At 51.7% G+C, this 24,663-nt stretch overlaps 1 protein-coding gene across 3 annotated transcripts; it reads right to left on the bottom strand.

Annotated features, from left to right (window-relative positions):
• Positions 1 to 1,083: 1,083 nt before the first annotated feature.
• On the bottom strand, positions 1,084 to 19,286 carry Dnajb12 (DnaJ heat shock protein family (Hsp40) member B12). 3 transcript variants are annotated; one of them, NM_001013907.3, is given in 9 exon segments: positions 1,084 to 2,830; positions 3,844 to 3,941; positions 4,418 to 4,590; positions 5,727 to 5,836; positions 7,153 to 7,232; positions 7,316 to 7,501; positions 8,969 to 9,114; positions 9,673 to 9,853; positions 19,032 to 19,286. In NM_001013907.3, coding segments are annotated over 9 exon segments (1,137 nt in total). In that variant the 5' UTR covers positions 19,165 to 19,286; the 3' UTR covers positions 1,084 to 2,800.
• Between the last annotated feature and the right edge of the window lie 5,377 nt (positions 19,287 to 24,663).

Raw genomic sequence — 24,663 nt, 5'->3', positions numbered from 1 at the left:
CAACCCAGCCCACATGGTTATGCCAAACACAGTAAACTTGATTTCAGTGAATGTCTGCAGAATAATCATTTTCCTAGACTCCAAACATGCAAACACACAGCTTCTGGAAGACCCTTGGGTCACCTGCCTTCTGGTTTGTTCCCAGCTCTGGGAAAGGGCTGACTTTACTGCCATAGATGTGAGGTCTGACAGGGAATTCTGAGCTGCTCCTGAAACAGTGTCAGACGTTGGCACTAGGCACACCTGGCCCAGACAGCTAGGTGACGCGACTGTCTGGCAAAAACCAGGCCAGGTGCAAGTTCCTGGTCCCACGGAGCCCCTCCTACTCCAGACCAGACCAGGGCAAGAAGATAGCACGCAGGTCCTTGAGGCCCAGATGGGCTTTTCTTGCCACCTGACAGTGGGAGGGGCATCCTGCTCAAAGCTTCTTTTCTGCTGCAGATGGATGACGTCCCACCCTTTCTGGCTCACTGAGCTCTTTGGTCCCTCAAGGAGGGTGGGGGGCAGGAAGCTGGCTACCCCTTTGCCAAGTGTAGCTAACAAGTGGCAGCTTGCAGGCTGGGGCAGGCTTAGGTGACCCTGCTCAGGGACAGCCAATGAGCTCCCGGGCTGTGGTGGCACCACCAGGCAGCCCGCCTGCCTTTGGCTGGCGCGCCAGCGGGAGGGGCCTGGGCCCGCCACTCACGGCTGCCGGCCCTGTCTCCAGGAGGCCGGGCAGATCTGCCGCTGGCTCACCCTGAGCCCCTGGCTGCCTCAGTGTTAGCGTCCCCTATATCCCAGGGAGAGGAGGCTGCTGTGGGCAGACTGCAGACCAGAGATGGCAAGACCCACTTGGGAATTTCCCCCAAGTCCCGGATCAGGAATGGGCTTTAGCCCAGCCCACTGACAGGGTGGTGGGCAGGTCCCCATCTAGGACTGGCGTCTGGAACACCATATCCTGCAGCCCCACCGCCATCTGAGCTCCACACCCTTTGTTAGGAGGGTCAAGCCTGTCACTAAGAGCTGAGGCACAGGCTGTATGGTGTCAATAGCAACTGGTGGGAGCTCCCTGCCCCATCCCCCTGTTCAATGCAGACCCACTTCTGCCAATCACATAATAAACATATATTTATAGATGTACAATATCAGAGTTCTAATTCAAGAAATACAGCTTCTCAGGGATCCTTTAGGATCTGTGTTCTTATTGCACATGGCTCAGCCCCTCTAGGGACAGCTACCAAGACCAGACAGTTGGGGTGGTGGGAGGCAGAGCACCAGGCCACTGTGGGTGGGGTACTCTGGCCTGCATCCAGTTATTATCTCTCTAGGCCAGGGTGGCCACTTCATTGCAGGGTGGGACTTTGTTTAAAAAAAAAAAAAAAAAAAAACCAACAGATTTGACAATTCCTAACCAAGCTTCCTTTCCCAGCATCCTATCTGTTAGGGGGTTGTATTAAAAAAAAAAGAGAGAGAGAGAGAGAGACCCTGGGGGGACAGTTCCGACCTCTGGGCTGGCAGCTTGGGGAAGTAAGGCTTTGGAAGTCAGCAGGTGCAAGAGCACACCCACGGCCATAGGAAAACTAGGGGACAGCAGTCCCCAAAGGCCCATTATAGACGTGGGAGGAGGGTAAACCGTCCTCATCTGAAGGGGGAAGCCATTCTGGTCGTGGTGGATCCTCCATCCAACGAGTGGAACCCAGTGGGCCCACTGTGGAGAAGACAGGCACTTGCAGCCCTGGTTCTCCACAAGCTGGGCTGCACTCAGGTCCTGGTTCAGCTTTTGGAGGAAGAGCCTTCTGGAGTCCTTGGTGCACAACTTAGAGAAAACCTGTTGGCAATGGTGAAGCTGTGCCCTGTGGCACCTGTAAGGCAAACCCACCTGGGGACTTGGGTGGGGAAGAGGTATGGGCAGGGGAGTGGCTGCAGGGCTCCTGGGCATTAGGGCAGAGAGCCCACCTGAGGCTGGCCAAGGAGGAGGCAGCGTGAGGAGCAGGCCTCTTCCCAGCAGGCCTTGTCTGAGATCTCTGCTATGGCCCAATACTGAGCAGCTATCTCCAGGGGCAGGCACCATTCCTGCCCCCAGCTTGCTCCCCCACCTTAGCCATAAGCCTGGAGACCTTTGGGAGTTTTCTATGGATTTGTACCACCATGATTACTGCTGCCATCAGTCAGGCTGGGGCTAAGGGCAACACTAACAGTGTCTGATCTGACTTTCCCTATGCTGTCGGCTACAGTTACTGTCAAGCTTTTGAAAGCCAGGCCGCCTTCCCAAACAGGCCCGGTTTTCTAAAGTATGGAGCAAGTCAGCTGAACATCTTAATCCAATCCCTGCATAGTTTTAAAAGACTTTATATATATATATATATCTTTATATATGTCTATTTACATATAAATAGATATATATACATACGTACGCATTTCTAAGTTATGTTCTCTGGAATTTTCTCCTCTGTTCCTTGGCCCATGCCTCTGCCTGGTTTCTCCTGGGAGTGACTGGTGGCAGCTCCAGGGAGGGGGAGGAGAGACAGTGGGGCATCCCCTCCCCCAGTCCTTCCCCACAGACATTTGCTGCAAGTTTTACATTCTACTTTCGTTGCCATGGTTTCGGTATCCTAGGAGCCGGCGATGCAGAGCTTCTTGCCAGCCCTGGGAGAGGAGGAAGCAGCCCCAGGCAGGCTTTCTGTCCGTCCTAAGAGCTTTCCGCATTCACGGGCTGAGAGAGGACGGTTGTGCGGTGTTCGGCCTCCAGTCCATTTTAATTTTTTCTGTGCATGTCTTTACTTAAATATATAGTCCATCACCTTGGCTGGCTCAGTGTGTGTCACCAAAAATTCTCCAGGGATTTCATAGTCTGGGGAGAAGAGGGAAGGAGTTAGACGAATGGTTGTGGTTGGCACCTCCAGCTCAGCCCCACAAGCCGGCAGCTGGCCCTGACAATTCCTCTGCAGTGTGATGAGCTGCCCAGAGCTGACACAAGCTAGCCAGTGGCCTGGAACAATCTGTGGCTGGCTCTGTGACGGGGACACAGGCAGGAGGGGGACAGGGTACCGACGCACAGAACTTCTGGCCCTGCCCACACTCCTCTGGGCTTGAGCCAGGCTCCCTGCTCTGGGCACTGGGCACCGAGCCCATTACCCACATCAAGGGAAGGGGTAGAGGGGTGGGGGGGTGCCTGTTAATAGCAACTCTCCCTTTTCCCCACCCCTCCTGTGCTTCATAGTTGCTTTGGACCCTGAACTTGTGACTTTTTGTTCCCTTCTTCAAGACCACAGGAGAGATGCCTGGGTGTGGCCGGATGCCCGTGGTTTCCTGGCTCCCAGGTGCAGAGCATTGGAGTGAGGGCCTCAGGTCCCACCAGAGCGAGCAAGCGGTCAGGCCCACAGACCCTCCTGCCTGCTGATGGGAGGCTTCATCTTGCTCCATTTCCCCTTTCCTCCCAGGGCTCCTGCCCACTTAACTCCCCACGGGTTTTCCTGACTCCAGTGGGATACTGTGTGTGACCCAGTATGTGTGAATGCACAGCCAACAAAAGTGAGGCTTGGGAAGGGCTGAGGTGGTCTGATTATTGGAGTAGGTCCTGGAAGCACAGGTCCCCACTCTGCCTGGCTTCTGCTCCCCAATCCCTGCAGCCCTGGAGAGGGGAAGGGACAGCATGTCAATGGGGCCAGGGAACTCCTTGTCTCTGAAGTGTCAGGACGGTGACGAGAGAGTCCCTGCCATCATTACCAGGTCTCCTCCCTCCCTCCCTCTGCTCAGGACCAAGGCCAAGGCTGCCAGGAGTTGCAGCAAAGAAGCAGTCCTGGCTCATACTTGGACCTGGGTGGTGTGGCTGGCCCAGAACTATCCATGCAGGGAGGCCTGCACCTCTGACAGCCGACTGCAACTCGGGGTGCTCATCTTCTGTGCTCTGTGGTACATGTCTGTGTCACCAAAGTATCGGGCTCGGTACAGCAAGCCTTCCTCTGCAAAGAAACGGAGACAGGACCAGGGCTGGGGCAGAGCTGGCTGTCCAGGATGGAACAGGAAGTCAGGACAATGGTCCCACAGACAGACTGGTTGGTTGATACACAACCAGTGGGTGGCTAGGGGTTTGCAGTCTGTCTCTAACACATTCACCTCTAGCAACCTCCATGGCAGGTACCAGTGACACAGGAGGTCCTTAATGAAATCATCAAATGGCCCTGGGATTGCAGCTCAGGGGAACCCAGGAGTGGAGTTCAGATCTTGGCTGGTGTTATGGTCCATGAAGAAGGGTTTTCCTATTCTCAAGCATGGTTCCTGGCCACCCCTCTCCCACTACCACTACCATCACCTCCCTCGCCCCATACTTGCTAGAATACCAGTGTATCCACAGGTCCACATGTACACACGCACACACATCAATGCACACATATGCATACACGCATACACTATGCACACACTTCGTGGGTGCACTCACTCTGTTGCTTTTCCTTCCAGCAGTTGTTTCGGAGGTTGGCGATATAATCGTCTTCCACATTCCGTTCAACTGTTTTGAGGCTAGAGCCTGTGTACTCTTCAGAGAAGGTGTCTGCCACGTAGTACGCGACGTTCAGGTGGTCAGTGACTCGCTTGTGGATATGGCCCACTGACCTGACAGAAACACAGCAGGCAGAGTGGGCAGCTGGAAGGGTTGATGGCCCTGTGGCAGGCAGTGCCACATAGGCCACAGGAATAGCTCGCTCCTTCCTGCACTGCATTCCCCAAAATGAAGGTCTGCGGCAAAGCAGAGCACCTTGGTGCAGGAATAGCTCAGCATGTCGACCACTCCTTTTTAGGGGCTGTGGAGAAAGGGGTGGGGTGGAGAGAAGCCCTGGTCTGGGAAATTCATGCCTCTAAGCTCATAGATGCTGAGGCCAGCCCAAAGCAGCGAGCCTCAGGTCAAGATGAGAGGACAGAGTTGTGTCTCTTAACAGCATAATGTTAGTGTGAGTTAGCAGTTCATTCCCAACCCCATAAGAAAAGAAAACCCCAAAAGGAACAAAATGTCAGGAAAAATATGTAGCCACAAGACCTGCAGGCAGCAGCAGAAGCCACAATGCCCAACAGGGGTCCCTGCTCCAGGGAGGGCAGCCCCCCAAAAGTGCATTCTTTATCTCTCCAGCTGCTGAAGAGAGGTTACATCTGGCTCTAGGCAAGCAGGACAGCTGTGGGAGCAGAGGCCAGCTCTGCCCCCTGCTGGGTCCTCAGGCAGCAGCAGGCCAAAGGATTGGAGCTGAGGGCTTGCATCTGCAGAAGCTAGAACCCACAGTTCCAGGCCTTGGGAAGAGACCCTGACACCTTAGAGGGTCACTAACTCACTCGAGTTAACCATTGGCAGTTGAGCTTGGCATCCACTCAACAAACACTGCTAAGCACTTCACTGAGCTGAACGCCTCACATGGGTTACTCATTAACTCTTACCAGTAGGAAGATGCTATTGTTCCCATTTTACAGACCAGGGACCCAAGGTTACATAACTTATCCCGAGTTACAGCTCTCAATGCAGAAGCTGGGGTGCAACCCCCCGCCCCGACTGACTAAACTCTGTTCTTTCTTAAGGCTTCAAACAAACTTTAAGAGCAGAGGGCATCTCAGTGCCAGCAAAGGTGGGGATGGCCGTGGGGTCACGTTTCTGAAGTCAGTGTACGTGTGTTGCCTTAAGGAAAGGCCTAGAGCTTGGTCTGTATTTCCTGAGGGGCCCATGATCCTCAACAGTCTAAGGGGCCTGGCCCAGGGCATGCACTCACGGTCTGGGGCTCAGGCTGTAGGGTGGACTGGACACCATGAGCTGGCTGAGCGCCGACACGAGGATGAGGATGAGGATGGGCATCAGCTGGACGAATACTCCTAGCCCGCCCTGGGGAGGAGCAAGAGCAGTGGTTAGAGCCCCTAGTGGTGCCTGTGTGGCGCTGACACCCCCTTCCTCCTAGGGCAGAAGCTCTTCTATCTGAGGGTGTCGCCAGAAGACCACGCAGGCATCGTGAGCACATGTGTGTGAGTGTCGGCGGTGCCTCCGGGAGAGGAGAGGCAGGCCAGGGAGACAGACTTCCATAATTCATAGCTTTTTGAATTCTGAGCCACACAAAAACTGTCGACAGAAAAGCATTAGTTAAAGGGCTGGGATGCAGTCTGGGATGGAACTTTTCTGTACCCACAAGGCCTTGGGTGTGAGTCTTAGAACAAAGACAGGACAACCAGAAGTAAATTCATTACACAGTAACCCGACTTTAAACTCCTCTCTGTGTTAGACCATGTAAAGGTCCACTAATCCCAGAGCTCGGGAGGCAGGGACGGGAGAATGGGCGAGCTGGAGCTCCAGGCTTGCCAAGGTCACAGATAACCCTGTCTCAAGAGAAGCAGTGCTGAGTTGGGGGGGGGGGGGGATGCACGCCCTTAATCCCAGCACTCAGGGGCAGGGGCAAGCACATCCCGTAGTTCCAGACTAGCTAGTCTGTATAGCAAGTTCTAGGCCAGCCGGAGCTATACAGTGAGACCCTGTCTCAAAACCAAAGCCAAGCCCACCCCCAACAAAATGGATGTGCTAGGCCACCACGCCAGGTCACTCAAGATAACTCCAGTATTTGGAAGGTGGAAGTAGGGCTTCAAGGTCCTTTTCAACTGCAGGGTAAATCCAAGGAGGGAGAAGAAGGAAGGAAGAAGGGGAAGAAAGAGAGTGGAAGGGAGAGGGGCAGGGCAAGCACGCAGTAAGTCAGTGTTCTACATTCAGTGCTCTTCACTGGCTCTTGGCCGTGTTCGGGGCCCAGCCAGCTGGCTGTGTTGATCCGTGGCATCCCAAATGTGTCTGAAGCACTGCCTAGCTATCAGCATTTACTCACTTTTCTAGAAGGCTGAACACCCACGCAGGCCTCTTTCACCCTCTCATCCTCAGAAAATGTTACATCAATCTTAAGAACAAACAGACTCCTAAAAGCTGCTCACACTAGATGCTGCCTGAAAGTGAGGTTTTGTTTTATACCCACAGAAGCCAAAGCAGCATCAACATGGATGGAGTGTGGCTCCCTCTGGTGTCCCAAGGTGGAATGGAACTGGGAAGGGGCAGAGACGGCTCCTTGGCTTAAGAATGCTGAGGGCATTGAGTGGATCAAGACTCCCTCTTCCTCTGGGCCCATCCCCTGGGGGGCCTGGTGTGCAGCTCAGCCCCTGGTAACTCACATCACCCTGGTTGTCTCTGCGGTCCTGTCTCTGCTGGTAGGTGTATCGCATTCGGCCATTGCTGTAGACATGGACGTTACCTGAAACACAGAGGTAAAGTCAGGGGCTGCAGCAGTCAGATCCTGGTCAGCATTGCACTGAGGAAAACTGGCTGTGGACTTACTGGAAGGAAAGCCACCACCAAAGAACATGTTAAAGAGGTCTTCTGGGGAGATGTCGGCTTCAAAGCCTCGGTGGAAGTCCCCGTGGCTATGGCCGTGCCGGGCAGCCTGGTTCTTGTCATCACCAAACTGGTCGTACTGTTTCCTTTTCTCCGGGTTGCTGAGGACGGCATATGCTGTGCCAATGGCTGCAAGGGGAAAGACAGGCCTTAACATAGGCAAGAGCTTGCTTTTCTCAGGCCTCAGGAAGTGGGGACTTACGGGTAGAGGAAGTGTGCCTGTTGGTCTGGGCTGTGAGGATGCTCTTTCCTTTTCTGAGTCAGGAACCCCACTACACCGCCTAAACTGCCAGAATGGTTCAGGAATGTGCCCAGGTTACCCTTCGTTTCTTATCCTCCTGCTTCTACACTGGGGGTGTAGGCACGAGCCTATGCACCTGCTTTAGGTGTGCAACGTCCTGTCTGAGGTCTTTTACTGATGTTACAGAAATGCCCCTCGCACACGCTCATCTTGTGAAGTGTCCAAGGAGACAGTGTAATACAATCCTGAGGTCATACACAGTGCCACCCAAAATAACAGACACATGAGGCCCTGGTTGTAAACGGGAGAGCAGCAGACACTGCAGGAAAGGCACAACCCCCTGGTTTCTGGTGGAGACTCCCATGTGTCTGGTGTGTGGCCAGGATGAGTCTGCTGTCTCCAGGGCCCAGGCCTCAGCTGCTGTTTTCTATCTGGTGTGAGGCCTCCTCACCAGAGCTCCCAGGGTGGAAGGCTACTGCCTCCCAGGGCCTGCATCCCCTATGTTCCCCTTGCTCATGGCAGTAGGCTGCAGACTATTTTCCCCTGGAAGGGAGGATGGAATCTTCATTTCCATCTGACAAGGCCTCTCTACTCTGCCACAGGCTTCCTACTCAGTCCTGCACAACAAGGCTCCCAGTCACCACTATTCCCTAAAGGGAACAGAACCTAGGGACCAAGGAAATGCAAGGCCCAGCAACAGAGGACAGGCAAGGAGGCAGTGCACAGGAGCACCAGAGAGAGGGAAGATAGAGATCTAAATGCATGAAGAATGGCTTGTGAGTCTGGCGAGAGGTGACACTCACTCCAGAGTTCAGTAGGCTGCCGGATCACAAGACTCTCTGTCACCAGTGCAGGCCGGGGCAGGCTGTGGGAAGCTGGCAGCCTGTTTTGAAGGAGCCCTCCTATATGGGGTGCTCTGCCCCCTCAGTACAGGGACTGTCACCAGAGTGTGAGTTAGGAATCTGCTCCTGGCCTAGGTGCTGCTGACCCTGAAGAAGCCACTAGAATGCCTCTGGCTCCTCTACTGTAACCCAGACAATGAGAGGCAGGAGGCACTGAGTGAGAGCTGCTAGTTTACATGGCTAGGGGCGGCTACTGGAACCTTCTCAGGGAGCAGTTCTCACACAATTTTGCTTGAGACCACATTCTTCTGCCCTACTTCCCGAGAGCTGTCTTGGCTCTGTATTTTAGGACAGGGGATAAAAGCACCAAGATGTCTGGGCATACATAGTGGCCCACACCTTTAATCCCAGCATTTTGGAGGCACCGGGATCTCTGTGAGTTTCAGGTCAGCCCAGTCTAAGCAGGGATTCAAACTAACAAAGAAAATCACCAACAGCCCAGGACTGCCTCACCTTTGAAAGCTTCGGTGGCCCCAGGCGCGTGGTTCTTGTCTGGATGGAATTTAAGGGCCAGTTTGCGGTAGGCCTTCTTCAGGTCCTCGTCTGAGGCGCTTCTGCTTACCCCAAGGATCTCATAGTAATCTTTACACTGCTTGACCCTGGAGCAGGGAGAAGAGCATGACGGGATGGGGGTTGGGGGTGGGCCCTGAGGATGTGTGGGAACAGCAGTGTGAGGGAGAGAGAATGGCTGGAAGGGTCTAGTCTGGCGTGGTCCTGGATGGTGGTGACAAGCCTGGGAGAGCTTCACTCTGCAGGGCTGTCTCTCCCAATCCCCACCCCCTGTCCTGCAGTAACACAGCTCTGCCTTTGCCCTAGCCACAGGCTCTGGTCTGAAAAGGTCTTTGTTGGGGTAGAGTGGGGGTAGAATCTGGAGGGCAAGATGTCGGTGTCTTTGTGTGACAAACAGAGCTGTGGGAGGCCTAGGGCTGGTGCCCAAGGGCAGAGGAAGGTCTCCAGTCTACAGTGTTAGCAGTTGTTGGGGGGTGGGCAGTGAGGCCCTGGCTCTCACCCTGTGGAAAATGAAGCCAGACCACCTCCAACTTCCAAGACCCTTCAAGTCCACTGGATGAACTGAGAGGCTTCCCTGAGCCTCCCCTGTCCCTGCCACCTCACACCCCTGTCCCCGCCCCTGTTCCCAGTCTCCCCATGGCCTCTACCTTTTCACAGCTGCCACCTGCTCTGAAGTATAGCCCTTGGTGCTCTCTCCTCCTCCTGCCTCACCGTTGGCTGAGGGGGTTTCGGTCCCGCTTGTCTTCCTGGTGGTGGTATGGGTTGTGTCTGTGGGTTGAGATTGATCACCGGCGGACTGTGATTTTTGGTTGAGGGACTCGATCAGAGCTGCAAGGTAAAAGAAGCCATTGAGCGGTATGCCTGCCACGTCCATGTTCCTGGTGCTCCACTCTCTACCCTTCCAGCATGGCTACTGCTGTACAGACAAGGTGTGTGAGAGCTCCTTCTTCAACAAACAGCAAAAGAGCTGGGTGTGGTGGTGTGCACCTTTGATTCAAGCACTCTGGAGGTAAAGGAATCTAAGCTTCAGGCCAGCCCAGTAAACACTGGGAGTTCTAGGCCAGTCCAATCTACAGGTTCGAGACTGCCCTTAACTGTCTCCTTCACCCCCATCACAAAGTAACATAAGAGGCCCTGGGGAGATCAGCTCAGGATCAGCAGGAAAATGAACTTGCAGCCTAGTTGAGAATGATTTTGACCCCCAGATTCCAAATGGAAGAGGCGCGTGTACACACGTACACACATACACACACACACGTGCACTCTGACTAATGAACCCAGCAGTTTATGATCTAGAATTCAGTTACTTTTACTTAAAAAATAAAACAAAACAAAAAAACCCATACAATCTTGCTATGCAGCCCAGGTTCATCTCATATTCATCATCCTCCCACCTCAGCTTCCCATGTGCTGGATTACAGGTGTGCACCACCACGCCAGGCTTCCTGCTACATTGGTATTTTTTTCATTGTGCTTGTTTGTTTGACTAGGCTCTTTATTGCTTTATGAACCTTTGCTGAGCTCAACTCTCTTCAGTACTACATCATAAGAACTCAGGTCTCACCACTACTTCCTGTTGTTTTCTATTTTTATGCCAGTTATTTAGAGTACTTTAATATTAAATGAATATTTTTATTAGTGCAAACTTAATACTAAGTCGAAGTTAATGTTAATTTTAATGTTCCCTAGTTTAAATATTTGCTTATTAGCACCGTACATCAAAATTATAAACTGTTCAGTGTTCCTAGTTTAGATTTAATAGTATTATCTCCTTTTAGTTGAGACCAGACCACAAGTTTTTTCTCTTGTTGTGGTAGAAACTCACCAAAGGTCGCCTTGGGGGTGCCTTCATCATTGCGTGCTGGTTTAGCTAACACCCTCCCCACGGTCCTCCTGTCTCCAGTCCCATGTTTGTGTATAGCCAGCGGGGGCTTTGCTGGCAGCTGGGGTCTCTGAATTCAGGTCCTCATTCTTTACCGTGTAGCCCAAGCTGACCTCGAATTCGTGATCCTGCCTCCCTCTCCTTGAGCAAGTTGTACTGGCGTGCCCCACTACAAGTGACCAGCACTTTACAGACTTAGCAGTCATCCCCCAAGTTCCAAGTGCTCTACCACTGAGCTAAAACCCCAACCCCCTGCTTCTGCTTATAAAGGGCTGAGATTGTAAGCAGGAGCCACCTCACGTGGATTCATCTGAAATTAACTCTATTTTCGCATAACTTGGAACCAACATGGGCCTCGCTCTGGTGAGCAACCACTCTACCAACGGACACCACCCCGGTCCACATAATCGATGTCTATGTACCACATAAATATCTGCAGTCCAGAAAGGACAGAAGGGGCTGTCAGAACCCGAAACTTGAGTTGCAAAATGTTGTAAGCCATGTGACGCTGGAAGCCAACCCGGGTGGAAGGGCAGCCAGTGCTCTTAACGCTGGACCTGTTCTCCAGCCTGACCCTCCGAATCCTAACACACATCCTCTGGTGGGTACAGAGGGGGCACAGTCCGCTGTGGGGGGCCATTAGCAGCCTGTCTTATTCAGTGGGACTAGTGGAAAAGCCAACTCCTGGAGACTCTGCTTAGCAGCGCTGAGGAACGGGGGAAGTACGTCTGTCCCATAAGACCCACAAAGATCCTGTGCTCACTCTATGGGAGCCGGGCTTTCCTTTATGGAACAGGGGATTGAACATAGGACTTTAATCACGCACGGCAAGTGCTCACCATGGAGCTGTTTCCCTAGCCCTGTTGTTACATTTAGTTTATTTAGACAGGGTCTAATGTAGGCCAGGCTAGCCTTTAAGTTCTCCACGCAGTTGAGTAACGTCCTGCTTCAGTATACTTCCAGGGATCACAAGTGTGTGCCAACGAGCCCCAATTATTACTGCTTATACATATTTATTTCACTTCACTTGTACCATCATTTTCTCTGCACAATGTCTGTAAACCAGGTGCAGTCCTGGACCCACAGATCCCCTGAGACTGGAGTTACAGACGCTGTGAGACACCATATGGATGCTGGGAATTGAACCTGCGAGAGCAGCCAGTGTTCTCAACAAGTGCCGAGACATGTCTCCAGCCCTGCTGCTATATTTTTTTAACTAGCTGGCCATATCAAATGATCTACTTCATTGGGGTCTATCTGACATGTCGTGGTCACCCTAAAATGGGATCATGATGATTCTAATCAAGCCTTTGGTTCCTCTTGACTCAGCGTCTATAAACCCTAGCAAACTACAGTGTCCTGGCTGAGAAGTTCTAAAGCTGTTGACAGATCCCTGGGAAAACATATTACCTAGATCCTTGGGACCCAAGATACCTGTGGGCCAAGGAAAAATGGTGCCACCACTCACTCAGACTAGGTCCCACTTACTTCTCACATGTCACAGCACGTAGCAAGTACCAGACACCTTCCACCACCATATACATGGGTCATACATACCCAGGGGTTGCTGGGAACTGAGCACTGGGTTCTGTTGGACCATAGAGCCCCAGCCATGGCTGTCTCACTGTGGAAAACTCCCCAAACTGGGAATTCAAACAGAGGAGCTGACTGCAGGGTTTGTGGCGCATGGGGAGTGAGACTTTGACTGAGGAAGGAGTACTTGGAGAAGCATTAGTAGTTGGCATAGTAGTGCACAGCTGTAATCCTAACACCCTCCACCCTCTCAGGGCTTTTGAGACAGGGTTTCTCTGTGTAGCCCTGACTGCCCTGGAACTTGCTCTGTAGACCAGGCTGTCCTTGAACTCAGAGATCTGCCCGCCTCTCCCTCCCAAGTGGTGGGATTATCTGTCACCACCCAGCCATGATCCTAGTTCTTGGCATGCTGAGGCAGGAGGATTCTGAATTGGAGACCAGCCTAAACTACACAGAGAGTTGGACCACAGGATAGAACGCTATCTTATACTTTTGGTTGTAAGCCTAGCATTTCACGGCAGAGCCATCTCTTCAGCCTGACAGAAGGCTGTCTTAAAGAAGATTAGCAGCAGTCATCTTTTCTCATTTTGGAGGCAGTGTCTTGCTACATAGTCAAGGTTGGCCCCGAATCATGATTCCCCCTAAGTGCCGAGATGACTTGTAACAGCCATTTCTGTTACTGAGTGTTCAAGGTGTGTGAGGTAGGCACAGCTCTGTAGAAATGAGCTCAGGTAACCATCACGCCAGCCTCTGACGGGAAGTGGCATCACCCGCTGCCGCTGCCCTGGGGAGAAGGTGCTGTGCAGCACTGCCCTGGCCGAGGTGCACAGGCTCCCACTCCAACTGAGGCTCTCCCTGCCGGTGCCTCCAAACAGGAGCTCCACATAATATCCACAGAGACCAGATCCTGTCTGCCACTTCCTAGCATGGTAGTGTGACCCCGGCTGATCTATGTCACCTGCTGGTGCCTCAGTTTCCTCACTGATGGTATAGGGATGAACCATAGTAACATGTGCACTTGGTCTAGAGACTGGTAAGGCATCGGGTTGTAAATATCACAACCTGGGTGACCAACTGGCCAGAGGAGCAGCTGCCTGGGCGGGGAGGGAAGCTATGGGCTGGGGTGCCTAGCGTGGCCCAGGCTAAAGCAGAGGTAACCGGATCTCAGCCCTGAGCAGTACATGGGACACCAGGCAGTCGTGAAAGCAAAGGAAGAGAGCAACAGACAAGAGGAGGCTGGTCCCTGGGGTTTTGATCTCTTTGGTAGTTGTCTCTGGTCCAGCCCCAGCATGCTGTGTGTGTCCCAGGGGCAATGGTACCAGTGATCCAATTGACACAGCTGCACAGGTGAGGTGGCAGAGGCCTGCACATGTATTCCTCAGCAAAGAGTCTGGAGTATTTTCAGGCACTAGTCAGTCACTCTAATTTCCCTACGCTGCAGAACCAAAAGGAGTGGATTCTCTGAACTCAGCACCACCCAGAAAGTTCCAGACTGAGTTGAAAACAGGAGATTTCTGGTTGCTAGCAAGCAGGTCTCCCTACTGGTCTGGATGCTCCCGATGGGCCTGTAGCATGTGACTGTCTCATCCTGACCCATCATTACATCTCCTGTGACACAGTGGCTGACACAATGTACAATGACACAAAGGGGTTGGGGAGCAGGCCAGCTTAATGTTAACCTTAGCTTTGGGGTGCTCACTGAATCAGTGAACCCCGCTCTCTGCTACTGGGATCTGAAGCATGAAGACTGAGCAGGTCCTCAGTGAGATGCTGTTTCAACAGTAATTTATTTAAAGGAAAAGGGCCTGGCGTGGTCGCGCCCACCTTTAATCCTAGTGCTTGGGAGGCAGATGCAGTGGATGTTTGTTAGCTTGAGGACAGCCAGGTCTACAGAGCAAGTTCTAGGACAGTCAGGGCTACATAGAGAGACCCTGTCTCAAAATCAAAAAATGAAAAGGCAGGACTCAGTAAGAGAAGGTTGCTGGGTAACCGAGACTTAACAGCTGCCAAGACCTGCCCTTCCCCATGCCAGTGTGGAGCCAGGCCCCGACTTGCTCAGACTCAGCCAAGGCCGTCTGTTAGCAGGTCCATATCGGATAAACTAACCTTGCTCTCTAGGCCCTTCCGTCCTAAGGGCAGCATGAGAAGGTGTGGAGGTGTATACAGGGCTTAGCACATGGCTAGCAGCTGTTTTGTTTTTAGGCCTGTGGCACTCAGAGGGAGTCAAGGAAAGAGCTCAGAATGGGGAAAGAACCCAAGGCAGAGTCAGACAAGACTGGGGCTGTCAGCATCTGGAAGTGTGCACTTGCTGCCATAGCTAATTCCTCAGTGCAGCCTCGAGCCCTGCCTCTGGCTGCTCAGAGGAACGAATAGGATTCAATAGAATACAGAGAATGGAAGGAAGACCTGGGGATCACAAAGGTGGCATGGATGTAAGTGGACAGCTCCCTCCTGCTCCTGCTGATACTACTGACTTTGAAGGGCCAAATCCCATAGTCACCAAGCTTCCCCTCCTCGCCCATGGCCTTGTCAGGATGGCCTCTCTGACTCTGCCCAGGCTGCACAGTGAGCCACTTGGGTAACATGAGCTGCAGGCTCATCCAGCCGCCTCTCTCTTTGCTTGGAAAACCGGAGCCTAATTGTATCCTCAAGGCCTCCTTGCAAATTCTATCTTCTGTTTTCTTGGAGATGGTTCTCACTATGCAGTCCAAACTGACCTGGAACGTAAGATTTCTTTGTTTCCTGTCTGCCCTCCAAGTGCTGGGACTATAGATGTGGGCCACCATGCCCCCACCATGCTCCCCATGTACCCACCGTACCCAGTGTTTCAAACCCTTCACTAAGTATCAGGTGAAGCCAGTGACCATCAGACCAACAGATGCTGGATAGAACATCCTAGAAAAAGTTGGACATGGTGGTGTATGCCTTTAATTCTAGCATCTGGGAGGTGGAAGCAGCCAGACCTCTTTGAATTCCAGCTCAGCATGGTCTACAAAGTGAGTTCCAGGCCAGCCCTGGTTACAGAATGAGGCTTTTAAAAAAAGAAACGCCCAGAAAAAGATACTCATGGCATCGTTTTCACTGTTTCTATCCCACCATGCAGTTGCCCAGTGGTGATGTCCCCCTGTCCTGCCCCTACATCAGGGGTTTCAAGGCCTCGCCTCTCTTTTCTGTGGAGAAAGCTGACAAGGAAGGGTCTTCAACTCCTGTCTGTGCCCCTTCCCTGACCGTCACCTCCTTTACCTCACAAAGACTAAGCTGCTGCTATTCTGGCTGTCCATCTTCTCCCTCCTAGTCTCTGACGTGTGCCTTCCCCACTTGGCCTCTGCAGCCCCTGGCATCTCCAGGTCTGCAGTTCTGTCTTTCCCAGGACTACCCTCCTGACTAAGGAAAGGGGTGCTACATGGCTGTCCACCAACAGCTTCTCCATGTTCCCCACTTTCCCACAGTGACCTCAGCTATACCTGTTCTTAGAGTGTCAACAAGCCAGTAACAGTGGCCTTTCACCTGGAACCTGGCGCTTTCTCCAGGGCTAGGCTGGTGGCTTTCTGTGTATGTCCACTGGCCCTTCCCATGCTGTCTGTCTATCTCTCCCATCTAGTTTCTCAGCCTGGGCCTTTTCGGGTCACAAAGGTTGACCCTGATTCCCCAGCACCCGTCTAAGTGACATCACCATGTCCTGATGCTTCTTTACCCCTGCCTCCCTCTTGGGCCATCATCCTGCTCATCAACCTTTCTAGGAGTCCTCCTCCCCTTTCTGGCTCACTTTTTTTTTTTTTTTTTTGAGACAAGAATGCCAAAGATATAGTGCAGGCTGGCCCAAATCTACTGCCTCAGCTTCTTCAAAAGAAAATTATCCCTTTTCCCCTTAAGTCTCTTCTAGCCCAGGCCAACTTTGAACTCAAACTGGCTACATAGCCTGTGCTAGCTTCATTATGCTTGGTATTCTACCTTCTAAGTGGACTTGGCAGGTCTGTTAGACCTCAGCAGGCTCTTCTGGTTTCCTCTATGCAGAACAAGTGAAACCATCTAGTCTGGCAGGAAAAGAGCTCTACAATCTGGTCCCCACTTTCTAACTTGAGTCCTCTTTATAAATCCCTACGTCACTTGCCTCTAAATCTCTTTCTACACAATCCCTGCCCAAATCTTTTCAAGCTTCCGGCCTCACCTTTCCAGTCCCTTCCAACAAAGTGATGTTTGGATGTTGCCTCAGTCTTACAGCCTGCAGTCGTTCCCTCTGTGCATAGCATTATTTGTGTGGCCTCCTTACACTGCTCCCAACAGCTTACAATAGGACGGTCAGGAGATCATCTTCCACACACACACATTCCCATCCCTCACGACTGAACTCATAGGTGGCAGGGCCTGGGTCTTTTTATGACTACCTTAAAGACCTCAGCACCTAAACTGTTCTCTCTCACCCTTCCTCCCTCCCTCCCTCCCTTCCTCCCTCCCTCCCTCCCTCCCTCCCTCCCTCTTTCTTCTTTCTGTTAAATACTGCTAACAGCTGCCTTGCACTCTTTCTCCCTGTACGTCTACTTCCTTGCAGATCTGGCCAATCCTGCTGTACCACTTGGCATCAATCACTTTGTAGGCAAAACAAAATAGATTCAACATCAGTTACTCTTTTTTTTAGAATAAAGACAAGGGCTTGCTATGTAGTCCAGATGACCTCAGACTTGAGGCAATCCTCTTGCTTCATCTCCTGAGGTCAGGAATCACAGGCATGGACCACCATACCTGCAACCCTCTGCTGTACTGAAAGAACTCCTATCTAGTCATTCAGTGTAGACGGCCGACTAAGAGTTCCCAGGCCTAAACTAGCCTTACATCCTTGTCAGCTTAGGCGAGCTTGTTGTTAGGTTTATGCGCATGAGGCATATATTTTATCCATCAAAGATATAACACATATCCAAAAAGTGGGCCTCTGAGATGGCTTAGACAGTGAAGGGACTTACTGCCCAGTACCTGAGTCTGATCCTGGGACCCACAAGATGGAAAGACATAACAGACTCAACGAAGTTATCCTCTCATGAGTGTAAACACACTCACACACTCTCGTGCACACGCACAGCAGACCTTGGAAGGACACCCTGTCTAGATTCCTGACCCAGCACAGGTAGCTTCTGCCATGCCCTACAGGCTCTATTTCATCAGCTTTCTAAACTGCTCCCCGGCTCCCAGCAGTAATCAGATGAAATTCTGACAGTTGTACCCCACTGGTGCTATCCATTTATAAAGAGGGAATTATCCCATAGGGGAGCACCTTAAGCAAGTTACCAGAGCAGTCCTGGTAAATACAGATCGAAACTCTCTCCTAGAGGAGGCAAACAGACCAAAGATCAGCCTGCACAGTCAGAAGGGAGGAAAGTTCAGGAATCCAGCAGCCTCTTCGGCCAGCACTCCAAATGTGGGCAGGGAAGGTGAGCGGCTGACTGCTGCTTCTTCATTTCATTTTAATAAACACTTATGGAGTCTCAGGGCTTTCCACTTTCTAGCTGTGTCACAGCCTAAGACGCTTATCGCCGAGTATTTCCTCATCTACAGAAGATATAAAAGTGGTGCTCTGTCTTCCGGACTGTGCAGGATCGGGTGGCAAAACATACCGAGAACTTTCTATATAGAAAAGCACTGCGGATATTCTTGTTTATATACATTATCTGTTCCAACTCCCTAAACTTCCAGATAGGGGAACCCAAGTTCACGATGAGACATGGGTCTCTTAATTCTGAAAGCCTGCTACACGTCAGAGTTTACTAACTTCACAGAAATAAATCCTGTATCTTTCTCCTTTCCAGCTGGTATTAAAATTTTCTTTGGGCCCTTAGGTTACAAACGCAAAAAGGCGGGGGGTGGGGGTGGGTACCAGGTAAACTGAGACGATTGAGTAGCAGAATCAAGATCACTATTCCTTGCTTGGTTTGGGAGGTCTCACCCCTAGGCTACTCAGCTACCTGGTACTCATCTGTCGTAGCAGTCCATAAGACCCCCTCGACCCGGGCCTGCTGAGGACGAAGGTAGGATGGGGTGGCTGAGAATGGGACCTTCAACAATTCATCCACTCCAAAATACCGCTTTCAAGAAACTGCAGGAAGGACTACGAATTGGAATGGCTTATTTCGCTAACGGTTCTCTGATTCGAGCGAATGAATTTCCTCCTTCTCTAGAACCCATTCTCCCTTAGAATAGTTATGTTTATTTTCCTGAACTATATTTCCCAGGCCGGCCACTGGCCCTGGGCCACCGAACAGCCTTCTGGGAAAAGTAGTTCGCTTTCTTTTCCACGTGAGTTCTCTTCACCGGGTCTCCTAGCACGTCTTCTTCCCAGAAGCCTCGTATTCCAGAGGCTTCCACAAGCACTGGAAAGCGGTTGGGAGCCAGGCCCTTCGGGGGTCTCCAGGGGGTCAGCATCGCAGAGACAGCGGCACCACAGGACTACGAATCCCAGCAGCACCCGCGCGCACGAGTGCGCAGGCGTAGCCGCGCCTCGCCACCCCTCCCCCCTCCGCCAACTGCTCCCGTCGGTCCGTTCCCGTGTTCCCCCGATCCGTGCTAATGCCCCCTTCGGTCTCTGCGGCGCCTCCCACTCACCGGTGACTCTTGGCGTCGGGTACAGCCGCTGCGCCTTCTCCAGGAAGCGCAGCGCCCGGTCGGGCTGGTTGCTTTGGATGGCCTTGAGGGCGATGCTGATACAGCGCTCGGCTTCATCCTTGTTGGATTCCATGGCGGAACCCGAGCACGGAACCAGGGAGGGGGAGGCCGGGCGAGCGAAGGGCTGCGCCAGCCGCCGGCGCGTCGCGGGGCAGGCCGGCGCGGAAGGATGACATAACCCTCCGCCCCTCCTTCCCGGGATTTGAGTGAGGGTTGAACCCGGGCGGAAGCCCTACCGTATGTCTCCTAAGAAAGGGGCGTTCGGTTCGGAGGCGCTATTGGAGCGCTAATGCTGAAGTTGAGTGTGCGCGCACATTCCTCGCGGCAGCCTTTGCGTTCCGGTTCGACTATCTGTTCATCGTACAGATGTTTACCGAATGCCCGCTATTTGTCGGATGTGGCAGTCTGTCTGATGTGGCAGTATTGTCAAAACAAAACCCTGTCCTCACAGAACTTTCGTGGGTGGGGTCCAGTAAACAGAAACATTCAGATAGTGACACAGTCTAGGCAAATATCGAAAAGTAGGGGGAAATGGAGGGGAGGGCTACCGTTTAAGATAGTTTAATATATCAGAAACTCATTTTACAGGCACCTGTGGACATGAACATGTGGTTGGAGGTAGGGTGGTTAGACTGGAGGAAATAAATGTAAAGGCTCCGAATGGGGATTTTCCTTGCGAGTTATTGCGGGATTAAGGAGGAGTTACAGAGTCACTACAGAGTCATACGACCAGTCAGAATGCAGCTCAGCCGACCTCCCACTAAAATGACAACAACCTTTAGTGAAGGTTGCCAATGACTTCCACTCAGGTACTGGCTATTTCTTAAACTACATCAATAAACCCAATGAAAGTTAAAGGGTGCAATGCGGCCTTTAATCCCAGCCCTTGGATGGCAGAGGAATGCTGGGAGTTCGAGACTAGCCTGGTCTACAGTCAGTTTCAGCACAGCCAGTGCTACAAAGAGAAACTCTGTCTCAGAAAAACAAACACAAACAAAAGTTAAAGAGCAGCTGTTATAGTCAGGTGAGACTCGGTGGATATATATGCATATACATACAGACACATAAAGCAAAAGAGGAAATTAAATAGTCACGGGGTGGGGGGTGAGGAAGTGGAGGGAGGGACCGAGCAGGGAGGGAAAGGGGGTGGGGAGGGTAAGAGGAGGGATCAAGTGTAGGGAGGACTGTCATAGCCTTAGCTGGATTAGAACCCCCTCTGTGAACGCGGCTCCATGAAACTTGCCGGGCTCCTTTTGCTCTGCCGTCCACATCCGCCTAAAGTCTGGATACGTTTTGAAAATTGTTTTTGCTGCTACGTGGATGGATGTTCTTCGGTGTGAGAGAAACAGAGGACTTCCGGCCAATGGCAACATTCTTGGCCCGAATATCCAGATAGAATCTCTGTGTACTTGGACTGGAGAAATGGGGAAGCCTGTGCGAAAGGGGCAGTTCATTGGAAGGAATATTAGATGTTGAATTCGGGAGGATGTATTGGCGATGGGAGTGGCAATCAGGGGACTGGAGGGAAGATGGAGGGCAGAGGGTGATCTTGGGTGGAGACCATGCTTAGGTGCAAGACCCTGGCTTTAATTCCCCAGCAATGCCCCTCCCCACCAAGACAAAAAAATAACAGACAAGAAGCTTGAGCAGAAACCTAATTTTGAAAAAAAATTTTTTTTTTCTTTTTTTCGGAGCTGGGGACCCAACCCAGGGCCTTGCGCTCCCTAGGCAAGCGCTCTACCGCTGAGCTAAATCCCCAACCTCAATTTTGAAAATTATTAATGGATGTAAATTTTTTAACACATGATTGCTCTGTCTGCATATACACTTGCATGTCAGAAGAGGACATTCGATCCCTTTATATAGTCTTGAACCAGTGTGTAGTTGCTGGATATTGGACTCTGGAAGAGGAGTTCTTAACTCCTGAGCCATCTCTCCAGCCTCGAATGTTTTTAAAGCAAGTTATGGGGTCAGATACACCAAGATGTGAGTGCGGAGCAGAGGGGACTTGGATTACAGAGCCTCCAGCCCCAGAGGGTTGGAGAGAGAGGAGGCTCTAGGAAAGGAAATTGTACTGAAGTGTGGTGTGAGGTGAGAAAATGAGTTACTCGGGGGGGGGGGGGGGGGGGGAAGTGAAGGGGAGGAAGATTTCAAACTATGAAATGTTATGTTGAGGCCAAGCAATATGAGGACCGAGAAATGACGGCAGTATGAACTGCCATGCTCACCGTGATGCAAGTGTTTCAAGTGTGTCCCCGAGGGGCTCCATGTGCTCTTAACGTGGGGTTTTCTATAGCATTTTCTTTTTTTAAAGAGCATTTAGACTAAGTCTTTTTTCCCTTTTTTATTTTTTAAATTGATTTATTTTTATTTTATGAACATCAGTGTTTTGCCTGTATGCGTGTCTGAGTGAGAATGTCAGGTCCCCTGGAACAGGATTTATGGGCAGTTGTGAGCGCCATGTGGTCGCTGGGAATTGAACCTGGGTCCTCTGGAAGAGCAGCCAGCGCTCTTAACCACTGAGCCATCTCTCCAGTCCACTATAGCATTTTCCAATAGAAATTATTTAATTGGCTTAGAAATTCTGACAACGCAAATAAGAGATGGGACAATTAGACCTAAGATGTGAGAGCTGGGGGCACAGGGACACTTGGCCTTGGACAGACACATGGACACAATACTTTGGGAGAGGCAGTTTAGCAGTTGTGGAGGAAGAGGCCTTAGGAACCTTCCCTTGGGTGATTTTCTCAGTTCTCTCAGGAGCAAGGCCCTGTGTCCCCTTTCACGAGACAGCCCTACATCTGAATAGATTAGCAGCTTCCTAATGTGTTAATGGCCAAATCCTGGACAGAGAGCTTTCAAACAGCCCTTCCTGACATTTGTTGACCTAGGACTATAATGTCTGCCTTCCATCTCCTGCTAAGTGCCTGAGTTCTGTTCTCTCTTCCTGAGAAGTCCTTTGTCTGCGGACCACATGTGCCTCAGTCTGTGGAGACTTAACAGGGTGGGAGGTGGTGTTTTATCAGTGTGCTGAGGCACACGGACTGAGGCACACGGACTGCGGACCACATGTGCCTCAGTCTGTGGCACTTAATGGGGTGGGAGGTGGTGTTTTATCAGTGTGCTGAGGACTGGATTGTGAGTGTTCTGTTCCTGCCCGCAAGCCCTCCTTCTCTTTCTGCCACATAAAACGACAAAGTCATTTAAAATCGTAATTAGTTCTGGCTCCTTGGCAGGTGTCTTAGACATTGCTCCATCACTGTGAAGAGATACTATGACCAAGGCAATTCTTACAAAAGAAAGGATTTAATTGGAGGCCGGCTTAGGGTTTCCGAGGCTCAGTCCATGCAGTCCATGCAGGGAGCATGGTGGTGGCAGCAGGCAGGTTGTGTGCTGGGGAAGTAGTTAAGGGGTACATTGTAACCTCTGGGGTGTGTGGGTGTGTGTGTGTAGGGCCAGGGCTGGCACAGGCTTTTGAAACCTCAAAGTCCACACTACTCCAACAAGGTCACCCGTCCTCAGCCCTCTCAAATAGTGCCACTCCCTGATGACTAAGCACTCAAATATAAGACCTAATAGGGGCCGTTCCTTATCAAACCGACACAGCAAGTTCCAGTCTGTAAGGACCTGGAGAGGAGGCTGAGCATGTTTGCACCTTAGCTTCCTCCTCTCCCCTCTGCGTCTGAGCTTGGCTCCGCCCCCACCCCCTTTCTTCTCTCCTTAACCCCCTCCCCCCTGTGGTGCTGGGAACCAAGGCCATGCACAGTGCCCAGAGCAGGCAGGTGCTCCGGAGCCAGGCTCCTTCCAGGCCTGCTCTGTTCAGTGATGAACAGGGGCGCAGTGACCTGAGCCTGAGGGCTCCCTAAGTGGACTCTGTGAGGCCTCCCTTACTTTCCGCTCAGTCCTGTTCTCAGCTCATGCTAACCACTTTGGTTCGTGGGTTTAGATTTTTTTCAGAGCTGGGGACCGAACCCAGAGCCTTGTGCTTGCTAGGCAAACGCTCTACCACTGAGCTAAATACCCAAACCCTAGATTTTGTTTAAAACATAAATATAAGGCTGAACATGTTGGCTCATACTTGTTTTTATGTTTGTTTTTGTTTGTTTGTTTTGTTATTTGAGACAGGGTTTCTTTGTGTTGCCCTGGCTGTTGTCAGATTTGCTCTGTGGACCAGGCTGGCCTTGAACTGAAGAGATCTCCCTGTCTCTGCCTCCTAAATGCTGAAATTAAAGGCGTGCACCACCACCCAGCTTTATACTCATAATCCTATTACTTGGGAGGCTGAGGCAGGAGGATTGCTGTGAGTTCCAGGCCAGCCTGAAATCCTGTCTCAAAACAAAACGAGAATGCCATGTCAGGGAAGAAGAGCAGTTGTACCCTTTCTCTTAAGTGCAGGCTCTCCCTGGAGCCCAGGCTCACCTCAGCTTGCTGGGGTCTTCCTGCCCCAGCTTCCCAAATGCTGGGATAACAAACCTGCACACCATGGCTGAGAACATGCTGGGAGAAAATCTGAAAACTTCTTTGAAATCCGAAAACCTGAAGCACTCTGGTGGCCTCTGAGTACTCATAGGTCACTGCAAAGGCCTCACCTGGCTCTGCTACTGGACTAGCACCTTGTATAGGCAGCAGTTAACTGCTTCTCTGTCTCCAGCACCGCATCCTTCTGTCCCCCTCCTGCCATCTAACGCGTCTCTCCTCACTCCCCAACCCCCACCCACACACACACCCCGCCTACCTGCATGGCCTCAGTTACTTTTCCTGTCTGTCCAATTCTCACTTATTCTTTGGGTCTCAACGGGAAGCTCATTACTTCTGTGAAGTGACAAATTTAATTTAGTAGTCATGTGACTGTTCTGGAAGCCAGAGCTTCGGGGATCCTGAGGTGCACCATGAAGAAGGGTAGACGCAGACTTCAGGGGGCCCAGGCTAATGGGAGGTAGAAGAGAATGACGGGACTGTGTAAACTCCAGAGGTGGTCCAGATGCTGGAGTCATCCATTTTGCCCAGGGCTGGAAGGGTTCCTCAGGGCCTGACACCTAAGCCTGGGTCTCAAGCTGAGAAAATGGCCCCTTCCTCCTGGACCTCTCCATGCTCCAAATGCTATCGTTTTCTTTTTTTTTTCTTTCTTTTCTTTTTTTTTGGTTCTTTTTTTCGGAGCTGGGGACCGAACCTAGGGCCTTGAGCTTCCTAGGCAAGCGCTCTACCACTGAGCTAAATCCCCAACCCCAAATGCTATCGTTTAAGTGCAGATCCCAAGAGAAGTCACCTCCCCTGCCTTGCACAGTGGTGCTATCTGCCTGTGAGTCTTCATACACTGCTTTCAGCCAAACCAAGACAGACACTTTAATCCCGTGTCCCCCTGGCCTGCACATAGGATTTGTTTTGGCTCCTGGTTACTGTCTGTGCTTGGCTTGCTCCATTGCTGGGGGCCTGGCAGACCACTTAAGGCAGTGGTGTAAGTGAACACTTCACATCATGACATCCAGGAAGGAGAGGGAGACGGATGGACCCTTCCCAGACTTGCCCTTGGTAGTTTGCTTTTTCCAAAGAGGCCCCACGTCCTAATAGCTCA

This window comes from Rattus norvegicus, chromosome 20 (genome assembly GCF_021556685.1).
Source record: "Rattus norvegicus strain SHRSP/BbbUtx chromosome 20, alternate assembly SHRSP_T2T, whole genome shotgun sequence".
NCBI lineage: Eukaryota > Metazoa > Chordata > Mammalia > Rodentia > Muridae > Rattus > Rattus norvegicus.
Note: the sequence above shows the minus strand (reverse complement) of the source record. Positions and strands in the feature narration are given on the sequence as shown.

Excerpts from the sequence above, each read along its gene's own strand:
- Dnajb12 (XM_087597223.1), bottom strand. The coding sequence starts at position 19,164 with ATGGAATCCAACAAGGATGAAGCCGAGCGCTGTATCAGCATCGCCCTC. Across the intron at positions 7,502-8,968 it reads GGCCACCGAAGCTTTCAAAG|CCATTGGCACAGCATATGCC; the intron begins GTGAGGCAGTCC and ends TTCCCCTTGCAG. Across the intron at positions 3,942-4,417 it reads CTGGAAGGAAAAGCAACAGA|AGGAAGGCTTGCTGTACCGA; the intron begins GTGAGTGCACCC and ends GTTTCTTTGCAG.